We start from the raw sequence: 27,923 nt of genomic DNA, 5'->3' as shown, positions 1-27,923 counted from the left end.
TACGTGGAAAACCATGTTAAACTAAATATGAATCATAGAAGTCTTTTTTATATACCTTAAAATCTGTATAGCGGGGCCCATGGTTAGCTCACCTGGTAGAGGGGGTTGCCCATATATAGAGGTTTACTACTCAACGCAGCGGCCACAGGTTCGACTCTGACCTGCGGCCCTTTGTTGCAGGTCATTCCCCTTCTCTCTCCCCTTTCAAATCTAAGCTGTCCTATCCAAATAAATGCCCCAAAAAATAATCTTCCTGCAGCTCGCCAAGCTTTCATTTGTGGCTCGTATGGCAGTAAATAATAAGGTAATATGATAATGCAGTGAATACAGATATTACAGCTATAACATAAATCTAAGTCTACTCCATTACAGATACTTTATATTTAAAAAAATACCCAAAACAGTGGCATTATAAGATGGAAATATAGACTAGAAAAGATATTTAAACTTGCTCTGCTGTTCCGTCCATAACACTGACTCGCTGCGGAGTTGCCAGTTTGGGTGGTCTTTCCAGCTTTTAACACAGAGTGTGCTAATGTACTGAATGGGCCAATGGGTTAGGGTTAGGGTTAGGGTTAGGGGTTAACCCTCTAGTGGCTGTAATTCTGCACCAAGGCTGAATTTCGGGAAAGAGACTTCAGATACAGTATTAGGGGACCACTAAGGTCTATATAAAAACATCCAAAGAGCACCATGTCACGGGACCTTTAATACATTTTATTGCCTCCATTTTTACAAAGTAAATACATTAATTTTGGGTGTGGCGCTAATCTATAGCGACAGTGACTTTAATCAGGATGCATTACATAGATTATGTTGCGTATTGTAATTTTAGGTCTTAAAGGTCAAAATAGTAAAAGTTAACAGTTCAAAACAGATGAATGTTTTGTTTTGCAGCGGAGTATCTATGTCGGCTACCACTCTGGAGTGGTGCAGGTACCGATGTCCGCCTGTCAAAGGTACACTTCCTGCTACGACTGCGTATTCGCCAGAGATCCGTTCTGTGGCTGGGACGGGAGAGCGTGTGTGGAAATATCTTCACGTGCACTGAGGTGAGGGAACACACACACACACCTGTACACTAACAAATACACATCTAAGCAAGGAGGCAAACATAACAAGTGACTCTCAGTGTTTTATAGAAAGTAGAGAACACACTGACAGAGTGCTAACAGGAAAGAAACAAAGATTTGAGAGAAAACAATCCGGACTCTTGCTGAGACAGATCAATTTGCATTGCTTCATCATAGATCCTGAGCGTATATCTCCCTAAACCTCCTCTGTGGCTCCACCTGTTTGTTCTCTATCTGCTGCTGCATGCATTTAGATGACAGCCATACACTTTTAAAGTTTTTTTGCTCTTTCATGCACAAAATAAATAGTGACATTGTATACCTTCAATTAGATATTAGCCTAAAGATGTTGCCAAGAGTAAATAACCCCTCCACATTATTAATTTAACTGTGAAAACAATATGATGAACTGTTCAGAGAAAATGATGGCAGGATGATTAAATACATCATTATTGTTAGCCCGTCGTAAAATGAGTAATAAACCTACAGAGATGAATAATTTTGACACAGCGTACAATTTTTGTATTACGTGACCTTTATTTCTTTCTTCTGGGCCCGACAGCAATGCCGGAGTCTAATTAATTATTTATACAGCTTATGTTCCCTTCCAACTGAATTTCTATGAAATCAGGTCTAAGACAATGCAGTCGACCTGGATTTCTCCCATCACCTCTGTTCAGCTCAGCGGGAGCTTCTTCTGCAGTTCAGCATTTAGGTCAAGTGTAACTCAGCATCTCAAACAGAAAAGAAAAAATAAAAAATACGTGGAATTTCCAGATTGTTTTACAGATCATAACTTTGTACTTGTGTGTAGTGTAGTACTTGTAAATGTACCTAGTAAATGTACAAAGTTATATTCCACCACTGCGTACCTTAGATATTAGACGACTCCAGAAAAATTTAATCCAGTGGGGAAAAAACGTCATTAACCTTACAAAATACAATGTTTTTAGCTGTGGCCTGGTGATTGGTTACAGCTGGACAGGCACGTACATACGTGAACGGTGCATATCATAAGCCCCTTCCAAACAAACACACACACACATACTCAAATACATAAAGATTACTTTGGCTCACTCTTGCACTGGGGAGTGTTTGTGCCTCTCTTCATTCACTCTGCATGAGTGAGTACCAGACATCTTAATCTCCATTATGGCAGCAGACACATCAGCTCTCCTGTGGATTTGTTTGGGGGGGTGGTGGGAGAGGGGGTGAGTGTCACGATTGGAAAAAGCTGCAAAAGGGAGAGAGGGATCTTACACTTCCCTGGTTTACACTGCACAATGTCCACTATTTATTCATGGGAGGTTGTTGAAGTACATAGAGGGGGAGGCTGTGGCAGGATTTGTCTACTACTATTCTGCACTGAACAGGGTAAAAGAAAACTATATACAGGCTGCCCGCTCTGCCTGGAACCTTCTGCAGTTAGATCTAAAATTGTTTTTTCTTTGTAAATTGCTGCAGAAACTAGGTGTGCTCTCTTCTGGCTGCAGATGTTTTGGGGTATTTTAGAATCGTGATTGTCGCGGTAGCCTCATTAAGTTGTTGTTTTGGATGTGTCTTAGTTATTTTTATGGTTTTAGACCGCTCCCGGGTTGTTTTTTAAAGCGTTATGTGGGTTGTTTATGGGATAAAATCGTGATTGTAGAAATGCCGCTGATGTTTTTATTAACACATTTCAGCATTTTGTGTTTTCTGTCTTGTGTTCATATTTTACTTATTGCTGCCTATCTTGGCCTTAAAAAAAGAGATGTTTCATCTCAACGAGGCTTTTTCTGGTTAAATAAATATTAGATACTCATTTTTCAAAATTACAACTGGATTTGATATCACTTCATTTCAGGTCAAACCTTACCCAGGATATCCTGAAGGGAATCAGGGGCTGCAAGGAGAATTCAGGAAACGGTAACAACGCACACACACACACACACACACACACACACACACACACACACACACACACACACCGTACATCCATTATGTAACATGCGTTACTTTTAATTTTGGGAAAGTTTAGTACTTTATTTTACCTCACATCCATTTCTCTTGAATAGTGTACCTGCCTCACACACAGATAAAAAAAAAAACCAACACTTCTTTTCTCTGCCTAAAAACTCAAGCATTTAGCAGCTTTTAAGGGATTTCATTAGGTGTACGCTCCATACCCAGCGTACACATTTTAATCAGTTCCTCTCTTATTGGAGGTCAGGCGGTCATGCTGTCAGCATTGCAGCGCTCACTACATTTAAAGAGGCTTAGGAACTGTGATGGAAAGTGATGCAGAAAGGTTGAGCCGCACAGGTTGCTCACCTGCACTTTGAAAATGTAACCTTTGTGACCTGACAACTCGTTCTATATTTTTCTTTCTCCGTTCTCGCTGCATTGCTGCCTGTTTCCACCGCTTTATTTTGTTGTCGCCATCTCATTCGTTTATTTTCGTTTACCTCTTTATGTCTCTGTTTCTCTCTCTCTCTCTGTTGCTCAGTGGTCCATCGGAGGCGTTCTGTGATGTCTGGTGATGACGTGCTACTTCAGTGCGAACTGCGCTCCAACCTGGCAACTCCGCGCTGGACGCTAAACGGCAAAGAACTCCAGGGATACGGCCTCAATTCGGGCTACCGCATCGGCACGGATGGCCTCCTCATAATCGGCGCTCGTGCCCAGCAGAGCGGGTCTTATCGCTGCTTTGCCGTGGAGAACTCCGTCTCAGTCCTGGTTTATCTTTACACAGTCAGGGTGCACACGGACTCGTACTTCCCCGTGGAGCCCACAGCCACGACTAACCCCACGACAGTTTCCAGCCCGACTGTTTTCTCCACCAGCGGCCCCACTGAGCAGCCTCTGCCCTCACCTCCTGCCCCGCTGCCTCCGGGAGCTGAGTTCCAGACCTACAGACACATGGAGGCCGTGTACATTTCCCTGGTGGCGGTTCTCGGCGGGCTTTGCTTGGTGTTGACTGTGGTGCTGCTTTATGTGAGCTTCTGCACCAGACGCGTCTCTCAGAACCGAAAGTTCTCCCAGCAGGGGCTGCAGGTCCTGGGGGGCTCTGAGAGAAAGAGGAGCTCCCATCTCGAACTTAGAACCATCTCCAGCCACTGCAATGGCCGCCAGGGTCGTCGCTCCATCTCGATGACAACTTTCGGGGACATAGGTGATGGATTCCTCCAGATAGTTCCAGGTGAGGGCCAGTTCTCTCCATGCAAAACACCTCCTCCAGCCCCTCCTCTACCTATGCCACCTCCGCTGCCCAACACAGACTACACCAACGGGCTGTCGGCCACTCTGCCCAGCGTGCTGAGGAAGATGAACGGGAACAGCTACGTGCTGCTGAGGCAGGCCGACCCCGAGGGCATGTCGCCGCTCTACCACTCCTTCACAGAGGAGCTCAACAGGATCCTGGAGCAGCGGAAACACACACAGCTGGACCTGCAGCCTGATGAGAGCTCCATCTAGGACGCCCCTCTCAGTCCTTGTCGTTATTTATTTTTACCCCAACTGTGACCCGTAGTTGTGGGGAGAACTGACTGTTGTATCAAACACTGCTGTTATTTACCCAGTGTCAGAGTACCTGCAGGTCATGTCCTCACCTGATCTGAAATGTGCAGCCTCCTGTGTCTCCCATGCCAAATGGCCCATGATTTCACTTCAACAATGGACGGCACTAACCAGAGATTGCTATTCAAAAAGTGGAGCTGTGAAAAATTTGGCCATAGACTGCACTGTTACAAAATTACAACGAATAGGGAGCTCAATGATGCTACCCCGGTGTAAACTCCCCGGAGGCTTTGAACGATGGTGGTCAGAGATGACAACGCAGAGATGCAAACTGGGACACAGAAATAAATCCGGCCAGCCAGGAGGTGATCACGTATTTATGAGACTGTGGGAGTGTTCAGGAAGTTTTTAGTGCCATGTAATATTAGCCCTCAATGGAGCAGAAAGTGATACTCCACCCAAAATCTATCTTTTGTGCATTGTTGCATTTGGCTACAGTGGGAAACTACCTTTCACCTAACATGCCCATACTGAGAGCCTTTCCCTGCGTGTTGCAAATCTGACATTAGGATGTTCCTGTTCAATGGTCTGGGGGAGAACAGGTTTGAACCCGTAATCGCAGGAGCTGACTCTGTATCAGCCACGCCTTCCATGAGGCTGGCGGTGATAGTAGTAGATAGTAGACTGTTTCAGCTGCTTGGCCTCCTCTGGGTTTGGGCGGATATTGGCAGTTCAGGGTTCTTTTGTGGACAAAAAATGCATCCTTCCGGGATGAATTGGCTGGCATCCCACCTCCAGGTGTCTCGCATCAGCGGCTAATAAGGACACATACACTTCTCTCCCCCATTCCGTGTGTGATGTCAGAGCTGACCATCCAGTCTCCTCCTACAAATGCACTTACCTACCCAACTGAAGGACCACTTAACATTGTTTTAAACAAGCTCAAGCATCCAACAAGTACATGAAAATGTTTAATGGATTGATGTTTTAACAGTGAAAACGTGTCCAAATAGGAATCCATTGTAAGGCTGCAACTAACGGTTGTTTTCACAATCAATTAATCTGGCAATTATTTTTTTCTATTTATTGTTTAGCCTAAAAAATGTGAAAGAATAGAAAATAGTAAAGAATGCACATCACATTTCCCAGAGCCCGGTGTGGCGTCTTCAAATTGGTGGTATTGTTGACCAACATCCGAAATCCCAAAAATATACAATTTGAAATGATATCAAACAGAGAAAAACAGCAAATCCTTGCAATTGAGAAGCTGAAACCAACGAGTGTTTGACATTTTTTGCTTCATAAATGACGCTTAACCTGAATAATTGTTATGAATTCAATCTGAACACAAGCTTTTGTTCTCTATGAAGGAGCAAACTACTCGTTTTACAGCCACCCGTCAAGCCCGGGGTGGCGCCTGTTTGATAAGAGATAGATTTTATGTGGGGTATCACTTTAAGAAGGTGTTACAGTAAACGAGAGCTCAGGTGGTAAAACAAATCATACATTTACATTTATTTAAACCACTCTTTCATCATTTCTCCTGCCCTCATGTAAATTGCAATACTGTAATTGCATCACTGTTTCAGATGTGAGAAACAGTTTGTTCTGTCAGTGCCAGTGGCAAGAGCTGTGGGGGGAAGTAGACACAGCTCTATGTAAGGCAGCTTAATTAGTCTATTAAAGACCATTAAAGGTGCAGTCAGTTTGTGGTCAGATTGATTGAATTCACTGAAGACCGCAGACTGGCTTCAGGGCCCAGAAGGCTGCTTGGAATACACAATACACTGAAAACAAACGGTCGAGATGCTGTAAAGAAAATGCTTATTTGCCGTTTTATATTTATACAGCTAAACATACATATACTTTGTCTTTTTCAGACTGAAGCCCTGTTTTTGTACGATCATTCATCACGCCTTCAAGATGTTGCATGAGTTTCATGCCAACACTTAGATTCTTTCAAAATGATTTTACAAAGAGGCTAAATAGTTTTCTCATCTATTTCTTAAACATGTCCTCTGCTGTGAAAAAGCTGCTAGTGGCGATCGAATCGGGTCTAGGAAGACCTTCACACATGCAACCCACAAAAGCATGCTCAGTGTTTACCTGACATCAGAGCAATGCCAAAACAACAAGAACTGCAGGGCCTACAGTATTTCCTTGGCAAGGTGACCAGCGCTATGATGAAATAGCACATGTATAACCTAGAGGGACTGAAATGAATCTTTGAGTAGTTTGTAAATGTGTCACTTTCCAGCAAAGTGTTGAATCAGCTCTTGCGGTGGCTCAGCAGCAGCTCTCTACGGTGCATCTGTCAGAGCGTCGCTGACAGTAACAGGGGTACTTGGCTTGGCTCCACAAAGAGAGGACGGGGGCTTCTTGTCTGTTTGCATAGAGCGCTGTCGTCTGTGCAGGTAGAAGCAGACAGAAAACATTTGACCTAAGTGTCCTGGTTAGCGATGCAGGAAACAGATGATGATACAAGGAGGCAGCAGCTATTTTGCACTTGTAGGTTTTCTGTCGTCCTCTTATCTGCCTTGTAAGCCACTTTATTCTGAGAATATACGGTCCAGGAAATGCACTCTATGCAGATGGATAAATGTCCTGGCCTAAATGGAGGACATTGTGTCTGACCAAAGGCCTCAGTATGATTCAAATAAGGGCTTGCCTGCTTGTGTATGAGGCTCTTTCTTTTCATGCTTGGCACTTTTTTGTGTGCACAGCTGAGTGCAACACTATGAATATTGTTGTTGTACTATTCTTAGCATGCCCCTCTCTGTGACAGCAGGCATTTTGGTCATTCACCTTTAGACATGGACGACACATTGTTTTAAGCATGCTGAAACTTTAACCACTTTTCTACTTATTATGTTTACTGATTCTTTTCAGTGCGGCAATCTCATGACGTTATGCCAAGCCTCAGTCTCAGTAGTTATAGGCTTGTCTCTTTACTAAATGCAGACTATTTATTAGCCCAAGTGTTAGCCTTTTGCTTAGAGTCTGTTCTTCCAGACATTATTTTAAAGGATTATATGTAATTGATTAAAAATAGATCTTTTTTTTTAGGACTTAAGAATTTTTTCACTGTATGTTACAATATGTTTGTTTTTTTAGATTGGATTTACTCCAATTTTTTCTTTTTTCCTTTTTTACTTGGCTAACATTGCTATATTCCTCACCATATGCCTTTGTGTGCTCCAATAACAATTATTCTAAATAATTTCCTCTTGGCTGTCCACTTTCACAGTTTCTGTTTGTCCTCATGGACAAATCCAAATATGGATATTATTGAAGGTGTAGCTGAACAGTATTGGACACGCTTTCACATGTGTGGCTATAGATTGAATTTATTTTGAATTAAGAGTGAACTTCTGTCAGTTAATTATATCGGCCAAACTTTCCAACACATCATTTAATATCTCCTGCGGTTACATATTAAGGTGTGTTTTTCTCTGAAAAGTGTTCTGCGATTCGACCTGACCTGTGTGTCCTGGCCAGCCATGCAGAGAACAGTTGAGGACAAATGGATGTGTTGGCAGAAGCTACTTTTTTTTTTTTCAACATTTTTAACCTTTTAACTTGTTTTCTTCCTCATCTTCATTCCTCCCCTCTCTCCCTCTCTGCCTGTCCATCTCATCACCTCTGCATGACAGTATCATCTAATACTCTCTCTGCTCACATTCACACTTTCTCTATCACTCTCAAGGACCCTTCTGAGTTTACAAATGGCCATGATGGCCCCTAATCAATTAGAACCAGTTTTCAAAGATCATTTTTTGGGGCATTTTAGGCCTTTATTTATATAGGACAGCTAAAGACATGAAAGGGGAGAGAGGGGGAATGACATGCAGCAAAGGGCGGCAGGGCGGAGTCGAACCTATGGCCGCTGCGTCCAGGAGTTAACCTCTATATATGGACACCACGCCTGCTCTACAGGTGAGCTACCCAGGAGCCCAATATTATTTGTGAGAAAGTTTTGATTGCACACATTTCCCATAGGACTCAGACAGACAGAGTATAATTATGTGTCCTTAAATTATAATATACTAACAGTGCTCAAAAAGATCGACCAGGATCAAACAAAGGTTTTCTCATCCATGCTAGGGCCATATGTTTCTGGTTTTTTTTATTACGGAGCTAGGGCAGGGGGTAATATTCAGAGAAAAAACTCACAATTTCTGAGACAAAAGTCATTAATTTACAAGATTATTTTAGTATATTCTCTTAGATCAAAGTGGTACATTTACGAGAAAAAAAATCACAAATTTAAGAGAAAATTTTTTTTTCTTGTTAGGTTACATTTTATTGCAAGTTTAACATTTCTACTGAGTTAGTTAGATGTTACAGTACCGATAATATAACAGCTTTCAGAATAAAGTTCCCTCATCAAGTTGTGGACAAACTTTAACATGTCGGAAGCTTCATCTGAATCTGCGAACGTCGCTGCTGCTTCATTCTCACTTAAGGACAATCTGTTTACAATAGACACTGCCTCTGCACTGTATATACTACAGTATATTATGGACTTTTAAAATAGCTAACATATTGGCTACCAGTTTTACAGTCAGCTTGTTTCTGTACACAAACCCACAGTAAACCCAGTGCATCAATATGCAAGATACGGTATATTTTATGTCGATTATTTCCCTGTGTTGGCCAAAGAAAGTGGTTCACATTTGCACAGTTCGTTTGTAAGTTTGTTAAAAGTCATGTAATATACTCTTGTAAACTGTGACATGTTTTTTTTTTGGTAGATAATGAACGTATCTATGTGGTTTTCTGGCTGAAGTGACATCTTTGCTTCTTGTAAGATAGTTTAGCCACCTGAGCTGTTGCAGAAAGAATTGTTTTTATGTTATTTCTCATGTCTTATTTATTTGAGTCCATTAAATTTCCACTTGCTTTTGTGCAGATAAGAACACGTTGCATTATGCACAGCTTGGTAAAAAAAAAATAGTCAGTGTCAACAGCCCTGAGGGGAAGTCAGGAAATGACACGCAAAACATGCTCACACCTTCTCCTAGTCTCATGACACTCGCTTGTTTTTAGCTTGTGGCAAGCACCAAGGCCACTGTCCTCCAGTGGGAATGGAGCCCACACGATCCCAGAGTCATTTACATGCAGTACATATGCGACTCTGACAGAGCAGAGATATAACATAAACTCAGAGGGGGGATAAAATGGCCATTTTCAGAGCAGTGTTCAAGGCAGTACCTTAGCAACAGCATCTTTATTTAGAGCCTTTAATGTCCTAGCGTGGGTCTAGCTGTGCCAGTTCCCATTGGGGAGTGCGGGTGTGATGAGAGCAAAGTGGCCCTGATATCTGTAATTGGTGTGATGGATAAATTAAAATACAGGAAGTGAGCATGAAACAACAGAAAACATGTTCACATCATCAGCCAATTATGCTTGAATTCCTTTCCTCACTTTAAAACAGGCTAAACTGTTTGATTTGACCTAACTTTGGTGATATAAGTTTACAGATAATTTGAATTTAACAAATGTATTGGCTAAGCAGTACATGTATAACAACAGAAACTGCAGTCTTTATGTCTGTGGGTAATTTAATAGGAAAGGGGCTTCCACATTTTTATCAAAAATGCAACTCAAGTACAGATATTTGGGAGAAAATGAGTGAAATCAGCACCAGTGTTCCACTGCAGAGCTCGGCTCCACTGTCTCACACTCATCACCATCCTCAGCAGTCATCTCACGCTCCTATTCTACATAATTTTTCCACAGATAGCCAAACCATCTCCTGCAGCCAGAGCTATAGATGCCAGCAGACTAGTATCCATCCATCAACAGAAACATGCAATCTGTCCTGGGGGCACCTTTCACGTGATGCTTATTTGTATTCATCTGATGACTTGTACTTTATTGTATGGATGAACTTTTCTTGAGAAGAACGACGAGGTCATTTGTGGAAGAAAAGCAAGGGTCAAGCTGTGTGCCTTTTGCCGTCAAAAATGATGAATTCAGAGTGAGAACAGCAAAGAAAGCAGCGAGGAGTTTTGCCAACATCCGTCTCGTTAAATTTGAACAAATCTCCCACTGGAGGAGTTCTCTGTTCCTCTTACAGCTGACGCAGAGGACAGCTCTGTGCTGCCGAAGGTTAGGACTTGTCCCTCAAGCTATCACACAACCATCTGTCATGTTCATCTAAGCTCTGGATCGTTTAAGGTTGTGCATCGAAGAAAACCCTTAAACCTCATCAGTATTAGAACTGTAAAAACATGTACATTTCCCCCCCCGTGTCATTCAAATAAAAAAATGTGTACTTCTCAAATGCGTCTTGTCTGTGAAGTATGTTAAGGACAGTTAAATCAGTCATTCAGACTTAACGAAGCAGACAGCACAGCTGCAATCAGTTTTGCTCTATTGATCTTCTGACAAGCTGTTAAATACAACTTTAAAAGAATGTACAGTATACATTGAAACTCCAGCATTTGCACGATAATTTTTTTCTTTTATTTCATACAAAGTTCCATCTGCTCCGAAGTGCTGCACGTTACTACAATGTACCTTAACATAACCTCAACATTAAAAACTGTTATCTGCTTTTTAATAAACCAGCTGACAAGCCTCTGGTGGATTCATGTAAAGTCTATTCAAATGTGACATTCAGAGCTGGTACTGTGTGCACTTCTTTGCGCAGCCAAAGTAGCTTTGCTGCCACCAACAGACAGAAGAGCAGGTTGAAAAAATATTCAGTCGATAGACAGTCGGGTCTTCTGCAGAAACATCCGACAAATACACTGGAAAATTGCTGCAACCATACTTGACTTGTGATTTGATTTAGATCACAGACACTTGAACAGCTTCAGAAAAAGGACATATCTTGCAAGAATAAGCTGGAATTAAGCACCAAATTTGACTTTAAACTTTGGATAGTCCTTATTCAGCTGTCCTGTTTCTGCGGTCTGATGGGACCGATGGACGGGGGCCGGTTGGTGAATGGGTTCCACTGGCCCTGGATACTGGGGTTGTCTGTGTGGAAGGGCTTGCGGATGCGTATGATGTCCAGGCCCGACTGATTTGTCAGCTTGGTCAAAAGCTCTGATATCTGCGGAGATGTTTTGCTCGTGACGATTTCTTCCCTCACGTTGCCGTTTACTGCAGGAAGGAAAAAGAGGAAATAATAATAATAAGTATGAGTCACTTTATAAGGGACATAGATTTCTGCCTAGTGTGAAATGTAACAGTGTCAACAAGAACATCTGATTCTGGGTGAGACTATTTAACTGTTTGAAACCCCCAATGGCATTCAACTTCCAGCTACATAGAGGTCTCAAAAATGTGTGTTATACTGCCCCCTACAGTATCTAGGAGTAGTACCATATATTCACACTGCTACTTTACTTTAGTTCACTTTTCATGTTTCTTATACATTTATGCATCGTTTCTTATAAACTCAACACAACAAGCTTAATTTATATAACATACCTTAGAACTTAGTGTAATTTTTCCCTGTGATTTTTACCATATTACATAGTTCTTTTCAAGAAACTTTCTAGGAAATTACAGGACCTAACATACAACAAACCCTTTTTTATATATAAAAGCATGTGCTATAATGAGGAAAGAAAATTTAGAATTACACAGTTGTGCCTTTAAAACACAAGGTACTTACAGTATTCTGCAACTATTTTGGGTATCCTGCATGACTGAGGAGACACGTACACGACAGTTGCAGGGTTCTTCTTGGCATAATCCACCACTCCCTCTTCAATGAACTCCCTGAAAATAAAGAAGGGAAGAGGTTATGATGCTGTGCTCACTTTAGTTTATGGTGGTCTGTGTCGCTTGCATACCAATATCAATTCCCAGTGTAAGAATATCTGATGTTGCCTTTTGTTATGCTGCAACTGATGATTATTAAGATCACTGGCAATGGTGGAATGTAACCAAGAAATAAAACTTACCACAACCTGTATTTCAAATCCAACAAAGTTTAGAGCAAAAATACTGTAGTACATACATTTATATGACAACTATAGTTACTTGGCAGATAAAAACTTTGAATATGTGACAAAAGTACAAGTACCTTGACAAACACGGTACATTTTTCAGCATAGCCATGGTGGAGAAAATCAAATATCACGATATTTTTGACCAAATACCTCGATATTGATACCGCAACGATATTGTAGTGTTGACTATTGTTGCTTTCTCAAAATATTTATTTTTGATAAATAATCATCAGTAATGTGGATATAATGACTAAGTGGGTAAAGGCAATTACTACAACAGTTACAACAATCGGGTAAGTTCAGAAAATGACGTAACTTTAATGTAATGCAGCCTTCAAAACCAGGAAAAGACAACACTTAGCTATGCCATATTACGATATCCAAAATCTAAGACGATATCTAGTATCATACCACGATATTGATATAATATCGATATATTGCCCAGCTCTAAATGTAACACTTTTGTAATGTAATGTGATGGTCTTTCACTTCACTTATAAAGAATATTTTTTTATTTTAAGGTAGGCTATCTTTATGTAAAGCGTTTGTTTACCTGACTCCCAACGAGCTCTGTGCATTTTTAGAGAAGATGATGGAGACTCGTTTCAGCTGGCAGACATACCGACCGATACCGTTCTGAAGAACGCTCTGAAGGAAGCGACTCGGTGTCCCTCTGGATGTCATCGTTTTACAGTCAATTAACGGTTAATTAACACATACAATACTGTTAGAAGCCCCTGGACACAAATCAACGTTAGCTAGCAACAACATTCATAGAGGACGACTTGACGGGCATGTATATACTGCGTTCCGTCAATGATATGTTCCGGAGTGAAACATATAACAGACATGGCCGTTACAGAAAACAAGACTTCATAATAAAACCTCTTCCATTAACAAATCTAAATTGTAATCACTGTAAAAGACACATTTTTATATACGTATATTTTGACATGTTTGAGAAGTAAAATTAAAATGTAGCTAGCATAAACATATGAACCCAGTTCGGTACCTTTCCTTGTATGTTTCACACGGACTTGTTTTGAAAGCGCACCGAAAAGCCCGGGTTGAGAGAGGAGCATGGAGGAAAAAGGCATGAGGGCAAGCAACACACCCAGTAAGCTGCATTCTGTGTGTTTGTTCTTGAATTAAACTTTATATTTTTTAGTTACGGCTTAGTCACGCACATTCAGTCTAACTTTCTTGTGCAGTTAATGTCCGTTTGATGAAAAATAACGGCTTTCTGCCTCCCTGTCTGTGCTGTCTTTGATAAACACTAGCATAGGTCATGCAAGAAGACATGTCTTTGTAGCTTTGCTGTGTGTTACTTGATGTTTCTTCCTCTTGTCGTGTCCGTCGCAGGTTCAATGCCCCAACCAGATAACTAGCTAATGTGGAGGAGCTTGCTGCTGAGGGGCAGCACCTGTCTCTTGCAGGTGGCAGCCCCAAGGTTTCTCCATCAGAGACACTTACCATCCCTCAGTGTGAAACTTCTCACTCAAAGGCTCCTTCACAGGCCTCCATGTGGTTCAGACCTTCTTGGGAAAGGCTACTACGAATACTACCTGACACACCGGTGGACCAGGGCTTATAAAAAGGATGCCAAGTCTACTGTAGAGTTTCCTGCGAGCCCCATCACAATTACAGAGATCAAACAGTATCTGCGCTCCAAAGACATTCCCTTCCACGATGGCTACAGCTGCTTCCACATCCCCAGCATCTTTGTGGCTCCGTCTGCCCGGAGGGACAGCTTCTCCTTGTTCATCGACAAAACCACCGGACAGTTTCTGTGTAAAGACACGCTGGTGGAAGGGAGCTGGGAGGATCTCCAGGACTGCCTAGAGGTGATGCAGAAGGAGGAGCAGGAATTCCTCAGCCCTCATGTAATGCTGGGATACCCAGAGAGTTTGGAGGAGCAGGAGGACAGGGAGAGAGAGCTGAGGGAGGTGCAGAGGATCTGGTCCAGCTCTGTGCCCCTCACTGACGTCCCTGAGGATGAGGTTCAGCTGATTAAAACCATGTTCCAGGTAATGTTGAGTGTAAATTAGTGAGAGATGTGCTCGTAGAACATGAGTGATTGCATGTTTTTGGTTTATTCTTTTAATAAGTCAAAATAATCAAAGGAACAAAGGAGACCATCACATCTTCATCACAATCATTGAAAAGCAGGAAAAGTAAACCTAGCCTATATATTGCTCTACAAAATAAGCTTATAGTTATCCATGAAATGAGATATGTGAAGAAGATAAAGGTGGAAGAGGCACACAAGCCCCAATTTCCAGAATTTAAATGAAAATATTTTGTCCATCTTTTAATGTGTACAGTAAATCATTTCTCACACTTAGTAAGGATATTGTATCTGTAACTGTTGCAAATGCATGTCATTTAACATTAAATCGCAGTAGTAACAGCATAGTAAACAAACATAACAATGAAAAGCAAAGACAAACACTAGTTAAGTCATGAAACGGCTGACAAGAAAGAATTTAAAGACAAATTAACAAAATAATATGAACAGAACCATCAGTGGCGGTTCTACACAGAGGCCTAGGAAGGCCCGTGCCTCTGTAGACACATCCCTGGCCACCCCTGTATAAAATAAATGTTTATATGACTCTAAAGTAAAATAAAGTTTATAATCTTTAAATATAATTTGTTGCTATTTTTAAAGTGCCCCTCTGGTTAAACACTGGCCCCTCCTTAGCCCCCCTAGTAAAAGTTGTCTAGAATCGCCACTGAGAACCATACAATAAAACCTACTGACACATGGTTAAGAATTGATATTGTAATATTTTAGATTTGAGGCTTTACATGGCAGGGATTTAAATGACAGGTAAAGAACATCTCAGGACTATTTTTTTATAGATACATTTAATAAAACATTTATCAATGTTTTATTTCAGATCACAAAGGTCTCTAATGCAACACTCAAGAAGTTTGGCGTGAGGCTTTTCAAGCCTACCAAGAGTCTGGTGTTCCCCTGGTTTGGTGGACCTGACTCCTCCCTAAAAGGGGTGAAGCTTCTCTCTGCCCAAAGCACAGACACTGACAAAGTTACTTATAATGAAGCTACAGTCCCAAAGTCTAATTCTTACTACAACCTGTTTGGCCTCCCCCTGGTGGGCCGTATGGACGCGGAGGTGGTGCTGACTGGACATGAGCTGGACACTCTGGCTGTGAGCCAGGCCACAGGACTCCCCAGCGTGGCTCTTCCACGTGGGGTCAGCTGCCTTCCACCGATCCTGCTGCCTTACCTGGAGCAGTTCAGTCGGGTGACGCTGTGGCTGGGAGGGGACATTCGCTCCTGGGAGGCATCAAAGATTTTTTCACGCAAGCTGGGTCTGAGGCGCTGCTTGCTGGTGCGGCCAGGGGAGTACCGCCCGTGTCCCGTGGAGGCGCTGGCCCAGGGGAAAAACTTCAGCCACATCATCAAATCCTCCATCCCAGCGGCCCATAAGTCCATAGTGTCCTTCAAGCAGCTCAGAGAGGACGTGTATGGGGAGCTGGTGAACACCGAGCAGGTGGCTGGAGTGAAGTGGGTGAGATTTCAGGAGCTCAACAGGATCCTGAAGGGACACCGCAAGGGGGAGCTGACTGTTTTCACAGGTAGAAAACATTATGTTTAAAGGCCCAATCAGTAATTTCTGCTTAAAGTTCTAGTTTTAAAGAAATCATAATTCAGAAAATATAGTCCTAGTTCATACTCGTTTAATTAACACTGATGTAAACATTCCCTTATATAGCATCATAAAACGTTAAAGCTGTTACGTTATATATACATTTTTAACAGTCGATCAAATGTATAATGTGAAAGATATCAAGTAGTGACTAACCCACAGAAAATGATCTCCCAAACCTGCAGTTGCTCTCCTTGATTTGCTTTTCTGATCCATTAACTCCACAGCAGGGATCCGTTTTCAGCAAAAAAGCTCCGATAAACAGAAAGAAAAGAAATATGATAATTAGGTGATACAAAGTCAGTGTTGTGTTTTCAGCTTGTTTCAATGCCCCCAAGTGGCTGAAAAAAACAACGAATGCAGCTTTATCAATCAGTTTGTAAGTAATAGCAGGTTCCAATTCTGTGTTTTTAATTTTGGAACTACCCTCTTTATGGGTCAGCTCTGTGGATCACAAATTGGAAACAATAGGACTTACAACATGCACACACACAGCAGATCAAGGTTTATTTTTAATCAAACTTTCCAGAAAAAGAGAATATATTTTGGGCTGTCTACACATCTTTTGGACATGTTGAGTTTGAATATGAGCTGTTAATACTGGTACATTATCTGTTTCATTACCTCTTATCCACTCTGCACGTTTTTACAATCAAATATCTGTTAGTCTTAATATGTATGCCTCTATGTTTACTAGGTCCTACTGGCAGCGGGAAGACCACCTTTATCAGTGAGGTTGCTCTGGACCTTTGCATGCAGGGCGTCAACACGTTATGGGGTAGCTTTGAGATCAACAACGTGCGTCTGGCAAAGATCATGCTGACCCAGTTTGCCATGCAGAGGCTGGAGGAAAACCTCGAGCAGTATGACTTCTGGGCAGACAAGTTTGAAGAGCTGCCACTCTACTTTATGACTTTCCACGGGCAGCAGAACATCAAGTAAGTCTCATCAATGTTTCGATGGACACCGGCTTCTTTCCTTTTAATGTAAGTGCTAATTTTCACTGAGTGTTCCTCTTCAACCTTTTTTTATAGGACAGTGCTGGACACTATGCAACATGCTGTCTACCTGTATGATATCAACCACGTCATCATCGACAACCTGCAGTTCATGATGGGGCAGGAAAATCTCTCCGTAGACAAGTGAGTAAGAGTTACTTACGTACAAATTCTATCATCTACCAGTCTTTATTGTCCCATAGGGATAATCATTTCCACACATCTTCTTTTCATGTTCCATAGCACAACAAGACATATATAAAAACACTTAACACTTAACCGGTGACCGGAATTGGCCGGTTTTCACGTGCTCGGCCATGACCGGCGACTGGTAGGTCAGTCTGTCATATGCCGATTTCATGCCGGTCAACGCTACAATTAACTGACAACATAAGTTATACGAGTTAGAGTTCTCAAGGACGCACACACACACGGACGTGACAGCACGGTCTCTTTATTTTCTCTCTCTCAACTTTTCCGCCGTGTGTCGCGCGTACCCGCTCGCGGTGTGCAGCACATGTAGGGAACCTCGTGAATTAACCTGCAACATGTCAGTTTGGAAATTCTTCAGCGTGTGTGCAGAAGATGACAAGATGGCAATATGCAACACCTGCGAGGAAAAAGTAGGGCGTGGAGGGACGACACCAAAAACCCAAATAAAATGTTTTTAGTTGGATATTGGATGTGAAAGAAGGAAACGGTTCTAACATTGCACTTTAGATGTGTGTGGAAGTAGTGTGAAGAATTGGTTCAGGGGATGGTCTGTGTCAGCTGCTACTGTACGTGCTAGGCGTCTGATAGGCTGTGTCATTCATGTCTGATAGGCTGGGTGTGGGGAGACTGATTATCTTGGAGGCAATATGTGTGATTTTAGTGAGTTGGTTTTTGCAGGTGGCGGTTAGCATTGTGTAAAAACAGGGTGAGCAGTACAGCAGGGTGGGTTGGATGATGCTTTTGTAAAGTAGGAGCAGGAGGTGGGGGGCAACAGAAAGGGCTCTCAGTTTGCGTATGACATGTAGTCTTTGTTGTGTGCGTTTCTGGATGGCAGTGACATGTTCCTCGAACCGTTTCTTCAAGCACAATACTTTTAAAAAGCATTTTCCACAAATATGGAAATTGTGTTTCCTGTCCCAGGTTTGCTGTCCAGGACCACATTATCGGAGCATTCAGGAAGTTTGCCACCAACAGCAGCTGCCATGTCACTTTGGTCATTCACCCCAGGAAAGAGGAGGATGACCGAGAGCTGCAAACCGCATCCATCTTTGGTTCGGCAAAGGTAAGACAGAGCAATGTCTCACCTTTCTCAAACTAAACTGTGCAGCAGATTTTGGTTTGATTAACGTGAAAGGGAAACAAAAGGAACCGTGACAGATAACCTTTAAACTTTCGATCATGTGTAATGACTGAATGACAACTGTGTAGGTATATCAATCAAATAATGAAATGAGTTTCATAATTTTACACTTCATCTTTTAAAGAGAACAAGGAAAGAGAACAAAACAAATGTAATGAACAAAACTAAGTAAAATGGAATGGCAGAAGATTGTGCGGGGGGGGGGGGATCACGGAAGGCTTGTATCATGTGGACGCGCCGACAGTTTTGTTGTCATTAATTAGAATTCCTCATGGGGGTGACAGAAACTACACACTATAGCTTTAATTCTTAGAAAATGAGATGCACCACTGCACATAACCTGACCAAACCAGGGCCATGAAAATAGGATGCCCATATTCATTAATATATACATGTGTACGGTATATACTTTTGTTTTTACACTCATTTACCCTTTTTTCTATTTTGGCTTTCATTTCATCAATTTGCTCATGGGTGTCCAGTTATTTCTGTAGCTACAAATGACTTGACATCATGATGAAAATACACATGTTCTTACTCTCTTTACAAAGCTCCAGTTATTCGACATAACTCAAGACACATCTTAACCTTTAACCTACCCCCAAGGCCAGCCAAGAAGCCGACAACGTCCTCATTCTGCAGGAGAAGAAGCTGGTGACGTGCCCCGGCCGCAGGTCCCTGCAGGTGACCAAGAACCGTTTCGACGGAGACGTGGGCATTTTCCCTCTGGATTTCATCAAGTCGTCGCTCACTTTCGCAGCTCCCATCAAGGGTAAGCACAAGCTGAGGAAGGTCGCTGCCAAGCCAGAAAATGAGGAGGTGGAGGGGACCGAGGTGGCGGTGAAGGAAGAGGTTAAAAAAGAGAAGGCAGAGAAAGTGGCCAAAACGACAAAGACTCCACGGACTATTAAGAAGCCTGCAACTGACAATGAAAGCATGCAGAAGTAACTATAATATAGTATAATTCATAAGCAGTATACTGTTGATCACGTAGGTCAGTTTTACCACTTCCTCAAAAACATTTACATGTTTGAAGCCATAGATGTTAGACAGTTTAATGTCCAAAACACAAGGTTCAACTAAAGCTGAATATTAAGTATGTTTAAGCAATGAAAAATGAGCTCTGATTGTACTTCACAATGAAAGTTTATCCAAAAATCATTTGAGGTCCGTAAACATTTATTTCATTATGGAGCAAAGTATGTATGTTTCAACCAGAATGTGAAATAATGATGGTAAAGTGTAAGTACATTTTAAGCTTTTCTATGCAAGTACTACTGTATATTAAGAGTTCTCAGTTTAAAGTGTCAATAAAATACTGTACTTCAATTTCACACAAAAATACTGTGACACCAAGACCTGGTAATGTTCAGTATTTCATGATAAACACACTGTCTGTTTGCCAGGATGATATAAGCACGTCCATATTACCATTGTGGGCGTTTGTAAAATAATGATTTCTTAAATGAGCTACTTTTTTTTTTTTAAATAAAATGCTTGTGCTGCAGCTTTTTGTCTGTTTTCATATCTGGTCAACAGGGGGCAGTGTGTGCTTTATACATAAAAAGCTGATGAGAATTACCCTCCACAGTAAATATTACGGCCTTTATTTACAACTGGCTGCAATTGTGTTTTCTATTTAGCCTTGACTGATGACTATTTTAACAATGTACTCTAGATGTGTGTGTGTGATTTAGAGATATTTGCAAGCTTGACAGAGCACAATCATGTATATTGGCAAGAAAAATGTATTCTGCACAGTTCAGCGACGCCTCAAACGCTAGTGTGTGATTGCTTTTTATATAAATCAGTCAGTTAGATTGACGATTAGCGAGAACATCAGAAATATTTGGCCTCTTTTTGACCTCCTCCTGTGAGTGTTACTATCTTTTAACGCTGATAATTAGGTGTTGTCAGATTACACATTATGTTAAAAAGGTTTTAATGCACTGAGCCGTCTCCAGTGTCACATTACACAATCCATTATTGAGACTGAGTGACTTAATAAATGCAAATGTGTTTCAAAACATCACAACAACAACAACATATGAATATTTCATGGGTAAAGTCAATTGCCTAGCCTTGGCTGCATCGGTGTGGGATTACATGTAGAATCAGCAGCTTTCAGAAGGGAGAAACTGCATTGTACTGAGCTGTGAGCTGCTGCAGTATTCAAGCTCTAAGTGTCATATTTCATCGCAGTCACTGCGAAGCCAAGTCAAATTTCAGATTGATTGCATAAAGAGAAGGGTTCAGTGTGCTTGATATAAGGGCCTTTTGATGATTTTCAACCTTGGCATCCACTCAGTAGATATTTTGTCCCACCCTGGGAGTCACACTCATTAAAAAATTAAGGATCTTTGCACGTTGTAAATCTCATTAAGGAGCTCTTGTCACACCAGAAACAAGTCTATAGCAAGAAGCCCGAAACATCAACCAAAGATGACATACACCTACAGTATATCATATTTCTAATTTATGATACATGTAATATCAAAATCAATGCAACAGAACCAGAGGTCGTATTTTTTATTTCAGGCATTTTTCTTTCTTGTCAAAACCTGGCGCCTACTTTACCCACAATGCAACTCAACCGCTGACAGTTGACTTCTAGATTTGTGTGTGTTATACTGTATGTTATGCTAGTCACGCTACAGAGGTCTGGTGAGCTCACTTCTTTCTAAGTCCTTTTTTAAAACCTTTTTTTTTTTATTTTGCAGTCTTCAGCCCAAACTGACGCTGACTCAAGTGACATCACTTGAGGCAATTTTATTAGTTGCACAGCCGCAAAAGCTTTATACAACTTTTTTTTTTTCCCACATATGCAGTATTACTCCCCAAGAAACTATAAGCATGACTTTGATGTGTAAAATTGGTGGCGCTCCCCTTTAATATTGTTTTTTTCCATTGTTTGCCTCGGTCTCGAGGTTCACAGAGGTTGGGGCCTCTCTGTCTGCCTCTGAGATCTCTGCTGACTCCATCTCTGTCCGGGGAAGCTCCTGGCACACTCACTCACCCCTGAGTCCCTCGGTTAGCCGAAGATATTGTTGTAGGCTGTGGGAATAATCCCTGTGAATGTTTGATGAACGTAAATCAGAGTAGATGAGATGGCAGGAGGGAGACAGCTCCTGGACAGATGTGGAGATCGCCAGGTTTTTGTTCCATCCTTTTGCTCTCATTTCGTCTTCTCCAAGCGTTCCTTCACTGCTTATTGTTTTCCTGTGAATGTTCTCTACTGCTGTGTAAGTAGACATTGCTTTCCATAATGACTCCAGGCTGTGTGCTGGATGGGTCTGGGTGTCCTCTTGACAGTGTGGGTGGGGGCTACTGCTGCTGAGGACTCTGAATGGGGCTCTTTGTGCTTTGAGGCATTACTGCACCCAGATGATGTCGCCTGCCAGCTCCTTGAAAGAGGGAAAACACACCAAAATTGGAACGAATGAGTTTGACACAAATGCATGCAGAAATAACATGCAATTGCACAGAACCTTTCCAAATACTGTCAGTCATACTTTATAGCATTGCTGAGCTTCATCCATATTATCTGAAGATAATAGCTTTAGTTTTTCTCTTTCTTTTCCCAGATTAAACAGGTGGTGAAAATATATAACAGGGTTAAATGCTGAAATCGCTGTGTACGTCAGATTGTTGTCTTTGTTTTGAATGGCCTGTACTGATCAGAGCTTTGCATGCCTATTCAAATAGCTGCCATCTGGAGAGGGGAGGAGATGAAACAACTTGAGTTACGCAGCTCTTAATCATGAAGGAAACAAATTGAGCAGAGAACAAAAGAATTCCACTTCATCAAAACTCTACAACATATGGGAGGATGTGAATCATACAAGGCTAAGAAAAGATATTTCAGCTGCAGATAAATCCTTTCTCCTGTGAAGTATTTGACCTAAAACCCACTGAAAACACAAGGATCAAATCCGAGTATTAGAAATATGTCTACTTCATAAACTGATTCCACAAACAAGGAAAAAGACATCATTAACAGTCAACGAAAAATGAACTCGCTGCCCCAGCTGCTCCCAGCACTGCTGCTGATGGGACGCATGGATACATGACATGCATGCATAGTTCTCTGCTCCATTAGCTGCCCTTCATTACGCCAACTATTTGACCAAGTCTGGAGGTAATTTCAGGACCTTCAATCAGAGTTATTCAGCCGGGGGCTTTGGCTCTGCAAAGGGACTTAAACTCAACGTCCAAGACAGGATCATGTTCAGGGTATTTTCAGCTGATCTTGGTTATGGTAGTGTGTTTTCTTTTGGACATGGCGAAAAGACAGTATTATATTGATCAGAGCAAGACAGCTCGGAAAACATGAGAAGTGTTTTACTGTATTTTTTGGAGGAAAGTTAAAAAGCATCTTTATTCTTTATTAAATGAATGAATAGTTAGACATTTTGGGAATTGCGCTTTTTCGTTTTCTTGGAGGAAGTTTGATGAAAAAGTCGATACCAATCTTTTCTCTGTACAGTAAATAAGAAGCTACAGCCAGCAGATTTAGCTTAGCTTAGCATACATTCTGGAAAAAGGGAAAACAGCCTGGCTCTGTTGAAAAGTAACATTTGTTTACCAGCACCTCTACAAGCTCACTGATTTACGTGTTATATTTTGTTTGTTTGATTTGTAGGCTACAATAACCCAAGTGTAAAAACAACAAGTTGTTTGTTTTTTAATTGAAGTTAAAATTGAAATTTAGTGAAGAGAGACAGGAAATAAGTAAATGACACATAAACCAATATCCTCTTCTTTATTATATAGCGAATAATGTGTATCTTTGAATATGTGACAAACACACTTGGACCAAATAGCCTTCATTCACAAATTACCTTTGATGTGGTTGAAAGCTCTGGAGAAAAGCAAGTAGGTGGGACTGGGGCTGTTTCTAAAGGTCAAGAATGAACTGCCAAGCACAACTTTCAAGCCAATATGGATAACAAGTCCTTAAGGTGCTCAGAAAAAAAGTAAAGTTTAAACATCTACGGTCCAATTACAACTGAGCACACTCATCTGCTGATGAAGACACAGTGATACAGTCGAAAGCTTCAGAACAAAAAGAGTATGTGGACCTTGAGTCCTTTGAGAATTATCTGAACATTCCGGTACTCAGTTTTGATTTTGTTTTGATAAACCCCAAATATAGCAACTTAAGAGGGAGAACATTACTTGACCCAGAAAGTATGACAGAACATGCTGGGAAGAACATCTGGGAGTGCATGGAGGGGTACACAGTATGTAGAGCAAGTTCATCGGTACACTGTGTCTGTCACATTACAGTGTCTTCTGTTAAAGCAAGCACAATTACTTTTCTTATCCATCTAAATGGGAAACTGGGACCCAGTTTCCAGGATCATTGCAGTGTTTCGTATACAATGACTCTACTGATGGTCAGTCTGAAATGTTAAAAAAATAACTGCATTCCCATCAAAGCAACACAAAGTGCATGCCTTGCTGCTCTGTGTATTTGCAGCCAGAGCATGCTGAAGAACCCATGTCGCTTGCAGACAGGCCTGAGGCCGTTTCAGACTCAAAGCTGATTCAAGATGCCCCTCCGTCCTCTTAATGTCAGAACGTGGGGCGGGTGGGTGGGTGGGGGGGTTACTCTGCCTCACTTACTCACGTGCACTCTGCACGTTTGACCCACATTACCCAACAGTATGCCTGCCTCTGCGTATATTAATAACCAAGTGCACATCCTTCCCTCTGTGCTCCCAGAGCAGGAGAAGGCTCGTGTTTCAGCTCATTATGTGAAACTTAAAGGATAACACTGTTCTATATTTTTCTTATTGCCTACAAATTCAATGAAAAGACCAAAACTTTGACTCAAAGGAAATTTATTTTGTATTCCTATGTGCTGTACAGCTAGCCTAGAACTCTAGACGTACCCTAGTGGCAGCAAATTTATTTTGTATTCCTATGTGCTGTAGAGCACCATTGTTGTCCAAAAATTATTAAAGGTCCCGTGACATGGTGTTCTTTGGATGCTTTTATATAGGCCTTAGTGGTCCCCTAATACTGTATCTGAAGTCTCTTTCCTGAAATTCAGCCTTGGTGCAGAATTACAGCCACTAGAACCAGTCCCACAATGAGCTTTCCTTAGTATGTGCCATTTCTCTGTCTGTAGCTATTGAGGAGGAGAGAGGGGGGGCAAGGTAGAGAGAGGGGGTGTAGCCTTGACCAACTGCCACTTTGCTCGTTTGAAAGCCATGATGTCTCTCTCTCATTGGTGGGCCAAATTCTCTGGGCGGGCAAAGCAGAGAAAGGGGAGGTAACCTCGCTCCTTATGACCTCATCAGGAGAAGATTCCAGATCGGCCCATCTGAGGGCTCGGTTTACACCTATCACCATTTCTAGCCACTGGGGGACCATAGGCAGGCTGGGGGAACGCATATTAATGTTAAAAAACCTCATAAAGTGATATTTTCATGCTATGGGACCTTTAAAAACAAATTAACGAGGCACGCTGTTGCACTGGGTGACATGTTCCTTCATTACTATGAACACACACACACACACACACACACACACACACACTGTAGTTTGCATTAAGTCAACCCCACACACACCGTCCTGCTGCTGTGTGTACTCACTATTGTGTGTTAATCCGCTGCTGAAAATAAACTGCAATCAAATGTAAATGTAGTGAGGAGCAGTCATGGGCTTTGTTGGGTTATTTTTTAGCATAGATGATGATTTTATTTTATTTATTATTATTATTATTATTTCTGAAAATGTAAAGGGCACTTTGTTGTTTAATTTCAAATGTGATGGTTAAAATCAATGACAATCTACCTTATAGAAAAAAAAAACTAAGTGTCTCAACTTAATAGAAGTGAGTCAAAGTACAGTTAGTGGCTTTAAACTGTAAAGACCTTTGCAATGTCACAGAAACATGCAGATGAGTGTGCTGAACATGAGCTGGACCCCTCTGAGAATACCTGCAGTGCTTTCCCTCTCTGTGGGTGGCAGGTAGAGTGGGTTCCCCTACAAACATCAAATAATGTCAACCAGCATGTTGTGCTTTTTGGATGCACTCACATTGACCTGTAGTCCGTCTCACGCACCAGCTGCAGCATCCTTTCAGATGCCATTACTCTCCTGGTTAACATGGCCCTCCTGATCCTCCTTCCGTCACTCTTGCCACACTGAGGATACCGTGTGCTCATGTCTAAAATGCTGAGCTGTCATGTAGCATCAGCAACAGGCCTTGAGCTGACTATCCACCCCCCAGTGACAGATCTGTAAACACCTGCCGTCTCAGTGAGCTCCACTGGCTATGCTCTGCCTTTTGAACACGACAGGAAAAGCTTTGGAGAGACAAACCACCGTGCCCGGCGGCTTATGTAACTCCGAGATCCGGCCAAAGAGAGCGCTGAGGGGCTTAATCTGCCCTGGCACCATGGGTGTGAGGCTGTTCAAGAGCCCTGAGGGGACTGGAGAGAGGGCAGCATTTTATACTCTGTGGATCTGGATGCAAGAAAAAGCAGACAGGCTAAAATGTTAACCTTTGGTTAAAAGGTGTGGGTGACGATAAAAACATAATTACAGTGGTGGGTTTGTGGTCAGGAAAGTGGAGTCTGAGGTGGAGGGAATAGTTGAGAAAACTAAATGTTAAATGGGGCTTTGAGGGGCAGCCTTCTCCGTTGTTAACGAGTGGAGGGCCTCATTCCTTTTAAGCAAGTGGTCAGAATTAGCGTCCTACGCCGGGGATAAGTGAGGCTCCTGGCAGGGCTCCAGCACCTCACACCAGACTTTCTTTTAATTCACTGTGAGAGTGAGAAAGACAGAGAAAGGGAGATGGAGACAGCTTTGCCGAGCCAACCGGGCATACTCCACAGCCTGGCCAAAGAAAATGCCCATTCACTCTCAAATTAGCCGTCTGCATGGCCACCTTCAAAGGAGGCCCCTCTCTGCCTAATCTTCTCAGACTGTGTGCACACACTGACCGTCTGCTTCATGAAAGCCTGAGCACAGAAAAGCAGAGCCAGTGGTCGCACAGTGCAGCAGTTAATTGAAGCATTATCATAAGCATCAGCATGGTCATTTAAGCTGATTATCTAGCAATGCACATAATAAAATATAGAGGCAGGCACATGCCACTAATGTTGAATGTGATCATTTCCAGGCCATTGTCTGCCAGCTGTGATACTGTGCATCTCAACAAAGGTGGATGAAAAAGAGCTTTTTTTTTGTTGCTATCTATTAAATATTCCTCTCACACTCTGCAGGAAATGATTGCCTATTTTAATTAAGCTCCTTTATTACAAAAGGACAGTGTTTGATAATGGGGATCAAAGTGAGTTTGCTGTTCAATAAATGACAAAAACAATTCCCTTGGCACAGGTTTGCCCAGATTAGATGGCTGAGGGAGTCCTTGGCAGCTTGCAGCTCTAGACAATAACGACAAAAGAAACTGAATTCCTGCAGAAAATAAACAGAGCCAACATGGAGCCATGCCAAAATGTTTTCATTCATATCAAGTGACATGTTCTGACTATAAATTTGAAGCTATTTCAACTGAACCTGCAGAAATACTTCACTCGTGCTCAACGTCTGTCTCTTCGAGATTAGTGGGGCCAAGAGAGGACACATGTAGACCGTTACTGAGTGTTTTGTTATTACAACACATATGGACATATGATTCATAATCAACTTTTCCTTGATTAGGAGAAGCATAAAAACCATATGCACTGTTCAGCTGAGGGACAAACTCTTTAATGTTATTGAATTACAACACTGACTCTGCAGCTGCCATGGAAATACAGTTTATGGGTGCTGTCCGTCAAAATGATCATTAAATGACCTGTCAGACAATGTCATTGGACTCTTTCACGTTGTGTCATTTTTCTGAATGAGCCCTAACATTTTCAAAACACATCGCCACACCATTGTATGTTTTATGCTGGATTTCAAAGGTTCAAAATTGTCTATTAGCTTTGTTGAGGCATTGAAATGACACATTAGACAACACTCATGATCATTTCAGATAGATAATCCACTCTGTTCTTAAAGGTCCCATGGCATGAAAATTTCACTTCATGAGGTTTTTTTTAACATTAATATGCGTTCCCCCAGCCTGCCTATGGTCCCCCAGTGGCTAGAAATGGTGATAGGTGTAAACTGAGCCCTGGGTATCCTGCTCTGCCTTTGAGAAAATGAATGCTCAGATGGGCCGATCTGGAATCTTCTCCTTATGAGGTCATAAGGAGCAAGGTTACCTCCCCTTTCTCTGCTTTGCCCGCCCAGAGAATTTGGCCCACCCATGAGAGAGAGACATCATTGCTTTCAAATTAGCAAAGTGGCAGTTGGTCCAGGCCACACCTCCACCCTCCACCTTGCAC

General features: G+C 41.9%; 3 protein-coding genes across 3 annotated transcripts in view; 2 read left to right on the top strand and 1 right to left on the bottom strand.

Moving 5' to 3' along the window:
- The window catches only part of sema4gb (sema domain, immunoglobulin domain (Ig), transmembrane domain (TM) and short cytoplasmic domain, (semaphorin) 4Gb), a 43,330-nt gene extending 32,473 nt beyond the window's left edge, over positions 1-10,857 (top strand). The window contains exons 13-15 of the mRNA XM_039788210.1: positions 898-1,052; positions 2,917-2,978; positions 3,559-10,857. Of these exons, the coding sequence (XP_039644144.1) occupies positions 898-1,052; positions 2,917-2,978; positions 3,559-4,526 (1,185 nt within the window). The 3' untranslated portion in view covers positions 4,527-10,857. The remainder of the gene's footprint in view (positions 1-897; positions 1,053-2,916; positions 2,979-3,558) is intronic.
- Positions 10,858-11,009: 152 nt separating this feature from the next.
- On the bottom strand, positions 11,010-13,375 carry mrpl43 (mitochondrial ribosomal protein L43). The gene is made up of 3 exons (XM_039788211.1): positions 13,095-13,375; positions 12,202-12,308; positions 11,010-11,684 (listed from the first exon to the last, which is right to left on the bottom strand). The coding sequence occupies exons 1-3, from the start codon at positions 13,223-13,225 to the stop codon at positions 11,470-11,472; spliced, it is 453 nt and encodes a 150-aa protein (XP_039644145.1). The 5' UTR covers positions 13,226-13,375; the 3' UTR covers positions 11,010-11,469.
- Positions 13,376-13,568: 193 nt separating this feature from the next.
- On the top strand, positions 13,569-20,077 carry twnk (twinkle mtDNA helicase). The gene is made up of 7 exons (XM_039789351.1): positions 13,569-13,658; positions 13,904-14,568; positions 15,445-16,147; positions 16,916-17,156; positions 17,253-17,360; positions 18,351-18,492; positions 19,177-20,077. Exons 2-7 carry the CDS (start codon positions 13,933-13,935, stop codon positions 19,516-19,518), a joined length of 2,172 nt encoding a protein of 723 aa, XP_039645285.1. The 5' UTR covers positions 13,569-13,658; positions 13,904-13,932; the 3' UTR covers positions 19,519-20,077.
- Positions 20,078-27,923: the final 7,846 nt, after the last annotated feature.

Source organism: Perca fluviatilis, chromosome 21, assembly GCF_010015445.1.
Source record: "Perca fluviatilis chromosome 21, GENO_Pfluv_1.0, whole genome shotgun sequence".
Classification (NCBI taxonomy): Eukaryota; Metazoa; Chordata; class Actinopteri; order Perciformes; family Percidae; genus Perca; species Perca fluviatilis.
Note: the sequence above shows the minus strand (reverse complement) of the source record. Positions and strands in the feature narration are given on the sequence as shown.